General features: G+C 46.3%; 1 protein-coding gene across 1 annotated transcript in view; it reads left to right on the forward strand.

The window, feature by feature from the left end:
* SLC35D2 (solute carrier family 35 member D2) overlaps window positions 1-4,650 on the forward strand; it is a 34,355-nt gene extending 29,705 nt beyond the window's left edge. The window contains exons 12-13 of the mRNA XM_006018468.3: window positions 1,568-1,650; window positions 2,419-4,650. Of these exons, the coding sequence (XP_006018530.1) occupies window positions 1,568-1,650; window positions 2,419-2,521 (186 nt within the window). The 3' untranslated portion in view covers window positions 2,522-4,650. The remainder of the gene's footprint in view (window positions 1-1,567; window positions 1,651-2,418) is intronic.
* The last annotated feature ends 5,241 nt before the right edge of the window (window positions 4,651-9,891 follow it).

The raw sequence follows: 9,891 nt of genomic DNA on the forward strand, positions 1-9,891 counted from the left end.
AACCAAAGCGCTAGGAGCCGTGTGTGTGTGTGTGTGCGCGTGCGCGTGCGTGCCTATTTGTGTAGTTGCCCTGGGAGGGGCCAGGGCAAGTTTGGCTCAGGTCAGGTAATTGGCTGGCCAGTACCCCTTTGAGGGTCGCAGGAGAGGCCCAAAAGACAGTATGTGTGCCACCCAGGGTGTGTGCTAGATAAAGGCAATGGCCTAAGGGGTCTGCTCCGAGAGGGAGCAAGGCAGTATAAGTTGTCATTGCATGAGAGAGACCCTGTGAGAGGGGTTGGAGCGTGAGAGGCGGGCGGTATGAGTGCGTGTATGAATGAGGCCTGGCAATGAGGGCTAAGCTTAGTCTGGCTGTAGGCCGGGAGCATTGTGTCACCTGGATGCCATCTGCGAGGCTTGGGCTGCAGTGTGGGGGGGGATCGGAGCCGCAGAGAGCGCCCCTGGCATCGGGGCAAGAAGGGGCAGCCTCCCGCCTAATTAGAACCAATTATGAAACAACAGGGCATGCACGGCAGGGGAGCGAGGCAGGCAGTTAGCCCAGGAACAGGTGGGCGGGCCAGTGGAGGACTGGCCCTGAGAAGGCCCCCTGTTACACACATGTTAGCTGCTCTGTGGTAAAGACATATATGCACTCTCTGATCTTATGGGAGGTGGAAGGTAAACACAGTTGCTTAGTGCAATTTAAGTGTAAATTGCTTGAGGTTAGCTTTCATTTAGGACATGTTATTTTTACCTTTGAGTTTCTAATTTACCTATTGAAAATTTCCTTTTTCAGTTTTGGAAGGTACTTTCTAATTCTACATCCCAGTAAATATGGGGTTATTAATAATCATGCAAGGCATTAAAACAGCATAGTATTGACAAAGTAGTATACCAGTTAGCATTTTATTTGTCTGTCTGTCTGTAGGATTTCTTTTTTTAAGTTAAAGATGTCTCTGGATTAACAGTTGTATCCACACCAAATTAGAGCTACATGCTTAGCTGTCTTTTAAATCTGCAAAGCAAGACAGTGACCCTTTTAGAAAACTAATAAATTAACTTTTGTTTTAGTTTAAAATATTTTTCCTCTTCTTGAAAACCTATTTTCAGGAAACCGGGAGTGAAATGAGTCTTAACATTTTATAGAAAATTTTTCAGAAGGTGGTTACCATTCTTGGAGGTACAGGTTTATGCCTGCATTTGAACAGCTGGTTTCAATCTGAATACCAGCACTACTACACACTTGTGAGCAAAAATCAGAATGTTATGGTTCAAATGATGAGATTTACACTTGAAAAAGGGAGGTTGGGCTGAGTTGGAAATATGCCCTGCAAGTAAGATACATAAAAATCATAATAAAACTGAATTTCTGATCCTTAAAAAAAACTTGCACCTAAATTAGCTTTTAGTAAATTCATCATATTTAAGGAATACATTTAAAATGTATTGCTTATAAATTATAAATAATCTTAGTAGGTTTTAAGAGGGCCAATAAATGAAAATGTAGACAAGCAAATTAACTTTGTGATGTTTAAATTCTCAGAAGGTAAAACATCTTTCAGTAAATACATGACTCTTGCTTTCTTTTCAGAATGTATCCATCGCTTATATTGGAATGTTGTTTGGTGGAGATTACATATTCTCATTTTTAAACTTCATAGGACTGAATATTTGGTGAGTGAAATTTGCTAAAACTAAGGACTCAGTGAGGAACAGTTAGGTATTTGTTTCAGTTAGCCACTTTGGGTAATGGCATTTTGAAACACATCTGCCATATGCTGTTTCAGGATATAAAATTCTATATAATTAGTTTTAATTTTTATTACATACTTTTATGTTTATTTCCAGACATGTACAGTATCATGGTAGGGTTTTTATTATTTAGATTTACTGCTATTACTTTAGGAATGTGAGCTCATTTTTTATGAGCAGGGTTGGGCCTACCCAACACTAACTTGAGAGACATCCAAGGAAAATCTGAGTGGTGCAGGACATGGGAATATTGATTGAATGTTATTCTCTTCCCTCCAAGTTGTTACAAAACCATGACACCAGCATGGTGTAGTTTCAAGAAGAATAATCATTACTCTTTTTTTCTTTAGTGTCTGTTATATTTTCAGTGCTTATTGGCTGCTCTATCCCACCCTATGTGAATCCCATTGATTTTTGTTCCCTATAATATTCAGGGCCATATTGGCAAATTTATATAAATCAGCACTGGTATTCTCTAAATCACAACAGCCAAGAATATGGCATTTAGTCTGCAAAGTACTTCGAAATCCTTTGGAAACAAAGCTACTATAGATCTACGGGGGCTGGACTCGATGATCTTCCGAGGTCCCTTCCAGCCCTAATGTCTATGTAATGTCTATGAAATCTATAAAATAGTCATTTTTACCACAGCAAATACCCCTGACATTGTGTTTGTTCTTTCTTCTTTAGTATGGCAGGAGGACTGAGATACTCATTTTTAACCTTAAGAGGAAACATCAAGCCTAAGCAGCCACCTGATGAAGAAAACACACTGCTTGATTCAAAGAGCTAGCAGAAATGAATGACATGAAAAGCAGTGAAGATAGAAGCTGGCCTAGCTCTGCTGTAAAGTTTTTAAAAAAGAGGGGGAAAAAAAATTAAGGAATGTATTTGAAATGAGAAAAAATCTACCTCAACTGAAATTGTAGACACGTCATAGACTCAGAACTTTTCATACACAAAGAGTGTTTTTGTGGGACTTTTTTGCTGCACAGCTAACCTACAGCACTAAACAGTATTGAACCATATGTCCAAAGGCATTGGCTAGCTATGATTTTCTGTATTCTGCTTGATACTGAAAGTCCAGAAGTCCTTGCTCAATTTCCATCAGACAAAGCACCCTTTGAAAACCAAGGGGTTCAGTTCACCCACTATTCTGCATCTCATGTACTCATTTATGCTAGCATATTTAATACTGTTGAATCAGAATAGATCTCATCCACTCTGCAGTAGCTGAAATAGGTAAACAAAGCACAGGGTAATGTTGAATTTGACCCTGAGAGTTGCTCGTGTAAGGAATGAATGAAACTGAATGAAGAACTCAGGATATGGCCCAGTATATTTTGAAAAGAGAGTTTTCCCTCTTACCAGTTCTTTCTGCCTAATACTTCCAATTAAACTGCCGGCCTTTGTGACATCAGTTTCCTATCATAATTGTGATATTACAAATGGATTATCTGTGGCTGGACAAAATAAAAGGAAGAGGGAGGCTGAGAGAGAGAAACTTGATGTTTAAACAGAAATATCTTGCCTAATTAGACCCTGTAATATGGAAGATCATGAAAGAGATAAGAAAGGTAAATCCATTTCTTTTCTGGAACAATATGTACTTTGGTGTCAAAGTCCCCTTCTGAAGATTTTATCAATGCTGACTGCACAACAAGTGATACTAATGTGAGCTAAATGAAGCAGAGAAAAATGAGTGCAAATTGAAAGTTATCACTATGTAATAATGTGTCACTGGCACACAAATGTTGGTGTCCATAGTATGCCATGCATGCATTATAGCTAAAAGCCTTTTTCTGTCTTTGAACTCTAAATTCAAAACAAATTTGCCCAATCATTTGCTAATGATGTAGTTAATGTGGATATGCGTTGGGGTCTTATTTCTGCTGTCAATGTGGGTTAATAATGTAACTTCTTAACAATGAAACTTTCCTTATCTGAAAATACAGATGATAAATATTTGCTTATATCACTGGGGGTGTAGCGAAGCTAAACTGATTTGTTTTTGGAACAGCCCTTTTTCCAAGAATAACCCATAGCCAGATGACAACTGCCATTTTGCATTGCATTTTGTGTGTTAGGCTGCTGTGAATCCTCAGGATAGCAGCCTACTAAATTAAACCCTTTAGGATTTAGGTAGGAAAAAAAAAAGCCTGGCTTCTGGATCCTCCTCTGTTTTAGGATTTTTTAGATTATGCCATAGGAGAAGAAAGTGGTTAATAAGAGACATGTACGAGGTGTTGTTCCATTAAAAAGACAAGCAAAATTTCAGAAGGCTCTGAAATGGAACTGGGTAGATCTGGACAGATTGACTGGATGTCTGACATTTGCGCTTCAAAATCCAGGGGAAAAAAAAGTAAACCCAGGTGGAATATAGGAATTGCCATGTGACACTATGGAACTGTAAGATCCGTATAGTTCAGAACTGAATCTGATTGTGACCACCACCAGATGTTTGAGAGGATGGTAGGCAAATGTAGGACTGCCTTTTCCTGTGACTTTTTAGAAATGAGAATGAGTCCTATTTAGAGATTGGCTTATACCCCGAAACACAATGATGAATGGCCCTTCCAAATTTTTGTTGTGTTACTGCTTGATATCCGTATAAATATCCCATCCTCTTTTGAATCTTAAGTTCTTGATGCCAGTGACTTCCTGTGGCAGTGAATTCCTCAGTTTAATCACGTGATTTGACCCGGCTTTCTTATATGAAGTATTTCCTTTTATTGTCTTTGAATTTCCTACCTTTTAGGGCCCCTCTACACATGCAGGCAAAGGGGCTGGAAGTGGGTGTGCACTAAAGGTGCACCAATACATCAGTCCGATATCAGATTGGCACCGATATAAAGAAAATTGACTATATCGGAAATTGACCTGAAGTGGCCAATAATTTGGCCAATAAATGCTTGTGTATGCACGCAGTTGCAGCACACAGGCAGCGAGGAGCACAAGCCCAGCAGTTTGGAGAGCTGTGTCCAGCCGGTAAGTCCAGCTGGTGGAAGGGGAGGGGGGAGGGAAGGGGCATGGGGGGGTCAGATCAATGCCCCACGGTGAGGGAGGGAGTGGGGCAGGGGCTAGGGTAGGCGCTGTCTGGATGGGGTGAATGCAGGATGGAGCTGTGACTTGTCGGGGTGGGGGGTGGCTCCTGCCACTGTGCGTTGCTTGTCTGGCGGCTCATCCCACCACTGCTCCCACCGCTTGGCTCTAGCCCACAGCTGCAGCCCACCCTGCTCCACCCCGCCCCACGCGGATCCGGGGGCACACCCCCACCCCCCACCCTGTGCCCTTTCAGACAAGCAGCGGGAGCCGCCAGATGAACAGTGCACAATGGTGGGAGCCACCCCCAACTCCCTGCGGCCCCTGGATGAGCCCTGGCTCCGTCCCGCACCTGCCCCACCCGGGCTGGGCAGCCCCAGCCCCATTCCCTCAATGCGGGGGGCATTGATCTGCTCCCCCCACACCCCTTCCCTCACCGTCCCCTTTCACCCCAACAGACTTACCATCTAGAGTCAGCTGTATCGGAAATCAGATCTGTGTTGGCCGATATGCCTCCTTACGAATCAGCTATTAGTATCGGCCCCCAAAATGTCTATCAGTGCACCCCTCGTGTGCACCCCTGTGGCTGAAAGCCCCTCAATTAATGGGGCTCCCAGCCACAGGGGGGCATCTGGCCACATGTTTAATTAATGGCATGATTAGAACAAGCTACAAAGTTATTTCACATTTTTTGTAGAATAACTTTTGTCACTTATTGTTTGTTTTATGCCATTAATTGGCTGAATGTGTAGCTGGGCACAACTTAAGGCATGAATACCTAGTTAATCATGCCTTAAGTGTAACTTGTAGAGGGGGCCCTTGTTTACTTCATTATCAAAGTTCCTGATCTATGTTCTCTGAACCAGCGGATCACAAATTGTAGCCCATTGAGTATTGGTGGTTTGCGACCACATATTAAGTGCTCTTCAGATCACACCAAATCCTGTGCACCCTTTTAGTGTTTTCAATTAAAAGTTTGATGACAGGTGTTCATCATGGTCTGTGAGATATATTGAGAGTTGACAGAAAGGTTGCTCCAGAAAAGGTGTGTGAACCACTGCTCTAAACCATTGCTGTTTTATAATAACCTTCTATCAAGTTCCTCTTATTCATTTCCTTTCTAAAGCCTGTGTCAAGATAGCTCTGCAGGAAAATGTTTTCATGGGACCTTTAAAGTAAAACCACTGCATTTTGAACAATTCTTATAACAAAGTAAGAGCTTGTCAGAGCTTAGAAGTTTATCATCATGCTTATTCTGGTATACACGGGTCAATTTTCCACCTGCAGGCAAGCCTTACTCCAGAAATCAGCATGTGGCTTTCCATTCCCTTTCTGTGAAAAACAGAACAAGTACCAGAATCCTCTTGCATGATTATGATGCTCAAAAATCATGATGTATTTTGCAAGCATCAGAAAAGCCATAAATGGATGCAGGCAAGGGTGGACCCAGAGGGGGTGCAGTGGCACAGACACATCCCCCCCCTTCAGTCAACACTGTGGGGACAGCAGTCAGGGGCTAATTTTTAATTCCTTGAAGGAAGTAAGAATTCTGCCCCTCATTTACCTTTATGGTACACCCTATCCCCTCCCATTTCTCCCCCTCCCTTGCTGCTTTCCCCGCTGCTTTCCATGCTGACACGGGCGCAGGAGGATTTCATAGATGCTCCTGCCCTGCTCCAGCCAAGCTCCATTGTGAACTGGGCTCAGCCAGGGACAGCAACATCAACAAGCAAGTTCCTCCTGGTGTCTTCTACTAGGCCGGGAGCAGGCATAGGGGAAGGGACCACACCCACTGCCACTGCTGTCTCTGGCCAATTCTAGCTCCCCGCTCAGCCCAGCCGGAGCAGGTCAGGAGCAGCTCTGGAGCCTCCCTTCTGTGCCCTTGGGGTAGCTGGAGACAGCGGTAGTGGCAGGTGAAAGAAGAGGGAAGAATGGAAGGGAGGGAATGTGTCACTGAGCACAGAGGGGAAGGGAGGGGATTGACGGTGGAGGGAAGATTCTTATTTGATTGGAAGACCTTGTTCATTCTGTGGAGTATCCCTGCTTGGTTCTGGGAATGCTGGATCTTCACATATCCTGGTGTTGGGAGGAAGGGGTTCTGTTCTGTGTTTCTGTGGTTTTGTTTCAGCCTATAAAGATGGAAGGCATTTGCAAAAACCAGATTCAGATTTGGATGTCAAGTGCTGTCCCAAAGGTTGGGGATGTTTGGTGCAGTGTTTTTGTTCTCACTTGCCTCTGGTCAACTTATTATACTACTTCATTAAAAAATATATACAGTTGTTTGTGTGTTTAAATCTTTTTGAATGAATACCAAACTCTCTGATTTCTAGGTTTAATATAAAACTGAAAATAACTTCCAGTTTTCACAAAAACAACAACTTTTGGTTAGTCATATATATCAGGCCTACCCAGATTCTTTGAGGAGTCAAACACAGTGGGAGTCCCTGGGATCTCAGGGCCTGTGCCATTTTTGGCACAAGCCTGCCCAAAGTAGGAAGAAAATGCTTAGGCATAGAGGAGCACAGACAGCTCACTCAAAGGGTTGCTCTAGAGCAGGGATGGGCAAAATACAGCCAACAAGCCACATTCGACCCATGGAGGGACTTTGTCCGGCCCATGGCAGGTCCTTTGCTCTCGCCTGGCCCAAGTACCATCCATCCTGTGGTGCGCCCTGCCACTCTGTGGGCACACAGCAGGGCGGGGGCAGCTCCACAGCTAGATTGCTTTTCTAGGCAGCCCAGGCAGTGGCAGCTCCTTCTGGCTGATGCTGCCACTGGCCCCAGCCCCGTGGTACTGGCAGAGACCCACACACAGAGCCCTGACCCCGGCCTGCCCTGTGCCCACTCCAGACTCAGCTTAGGAGGGCAGACCAGCTTTGGACCATCCGGACCCACGTACACAGCCCTGCCCCAACCTGCCCTGGGACTGCTCTGGACTTGCCTACCCACACTGAGCAGCAGCAGCAGCCAGGCAGAAGCTGCTGCTCAGTGGGGGGAAAAGCGGCCCCTCACCACTGCTAGGCACTTCTTGCTGCAGATGCCTGGAGCCTTCACCTGACCTGCCTTGCAGCTCCTCTCCATTGCCACCGCTGCCCTGCTGGGTGGCCTGGAGACAGCAGCGGAGAGGAGTGGTAGGGTAGTCCAGGGTTGGGCTCCAGGCAGCTACAGCAAGAAGCATCTGGCAGCAGCGAGGGGGAGGGGCCTGGCGGCTGCTGCTGCTACTATTGCTCAGCACAGGCAGGTGAGTTTGGAGCAGGCGCAGGATGGGTAGGGGCTGTATGTGGGTTCTGGCTGGTCTGGATCTGACCCGCTCTGCTGGGCCGGGTCCGGAGTGGGGACAGGGTAGGCCAGGGTCAGGGTTGTGCTTGTGGGTCGCTGCCAGTACTGTGGTGCTTGGGCCAGTGGTGGTGGCAGCCAGAAGGATCTGCCTCCACTGCCTGGGCTGCCTAGAAAGGTGGGGTGGGCCGGGGGCCTATGTGCTGTTGGTGGTGGTAAATGGGCTCTGAGCTGTTGGGTGGGGGGAGAAGGGGTGCTGACTGGCCCATAGCAGCTCTCCAGAACTGCCTATGTGGCCCTGGGCAAAAATAATTGCCTGCTGCTTCTCTAGAACCTGTATTAAGTATATTGTCTCATATCACATCTGTTGGGTGATGCACCTCTGCACTGTTCCTGCTGTACACCATGGTTGTACACACATGGTGTATACTAGGGCTGTGCAAAGCTGTGTTCCCTGATTCAATTTGGTGGAGATTCGGCCTGATTCAGTGACAGAATCTCCGAATCCGAATAGAATCAGAGGACCCTTCAGCTCTCTGAATCAAATCCGAACCCTCTGAATCGATTCGGAAAGATTCGGCAATTCAGACATAGGCACAGCTTTAAATGTTTTTTCTACATACCTCTAGGTAGCAGGGGTTTGTGAACGCTGTGATGCTGGGGTGCATGGAGCATCACACAGAAGCACAGGGGGCTCCCCAGTGTGCTTGGCAGCAGACCTGGAAGTGGACCAGAAGCACTTCTAGTCCAGTTCCGGATCTGCCGGGGAGCGTGCTGGGGGGCCCCCCTGTCTCCTCCCCAGCTCAGTGACTGGTGCCTTCTGGGTCTGGGGGGGCATCTGGGATCCCCCTGTGGCTGATCGCTGGGCTTGGGGGGGCCCCCCAGTGCATTCCCTGGGAGACCCAGAAGTAAGCCAGAAGTACTTCTGGTCCACTTCCAGGTTTGCCACCAACCACATGGAGGGCCCCCCTGCACTGCTGTGGGACGCTCCATGCGCCCCAGCATTGCAGCAATCACGAGCCGTGCCTGCTACCTCAAAATACGTAGAAAAATCTTTTAAAGCTGCGTCTATGTCCGAATCGCTTATTCTCTGAATCAGGATCAAATCTTCAGATTCAGACTCAGCCGAATCGAATCAGGGACAGTGATCCAAATCAACAAATCGAATCACTGTCCCTGATTTGGGCTGGATCCGAATTGAATAGGGTCTGGTTTGCACAGCCCTAGTGTACACACTATGGTATAAGTCTGCCTTTTCTATCAATCTCCAGAAAGCTACTTGGCCTAGGTTGTTAGAGGTTTATACAGTGTTTGTATAACCTTCCAGTTTAATTCCCAATTTTCCAGTGTTACATGATTCTGGACTACAAGTCATTGAGTTTTTTTGGGGGTGAAGGTCAATGCCATATCCCCTGGAGTTGAGTCATTGTCTCTTGCTAGTATTGGTTGTTCTTTAGAGCTCGCCTGCCATGACTTTGATGGAAAGGAGGAAAAATAGAAATACTCCTAGGAGACAAGATGGCTGTTAACTCAAGGATTCAGCTCCTCTTCATAGGAGATGGGGATGGTGGGGATGGGGATGGTGGATAGGGCTCCACCATCCCCATCCCCTGCCCTATCCACACCAGATGTTCCACGCCTGCTATTCTCAGTTGTCATCGCCGGGCTTCTGTCCCCTGGTTCTGGGCACTCTATCCCGGCCGCTTGCCCCGTTCTCTGCACGGGTCCCAAGCTTGCTGCTCCCCAGTTTGAATCCTTCCCTTGACACTCAGGGCCAGGTCTAGGGTTATCTTCCCTCCAGACAGTAATCCCCTTTTTGTCCCTCTTTTCTCCTAGGTCCCTAGAG

This window comes from Alligator sinensis, unplaced genomic scaffold, assembly GCF_000455745.1.
Source record: "Alligator sinensis unplaced genomic scaffold, ASM45574v1 scaffold240_1, whole genome shotgun sequence".
NCBI classification, from domain to species: Eukaryota; Metazoa; Chordata; order Crocodylia; family Alligatoridae; genus Alligator; species Alligator sinensis.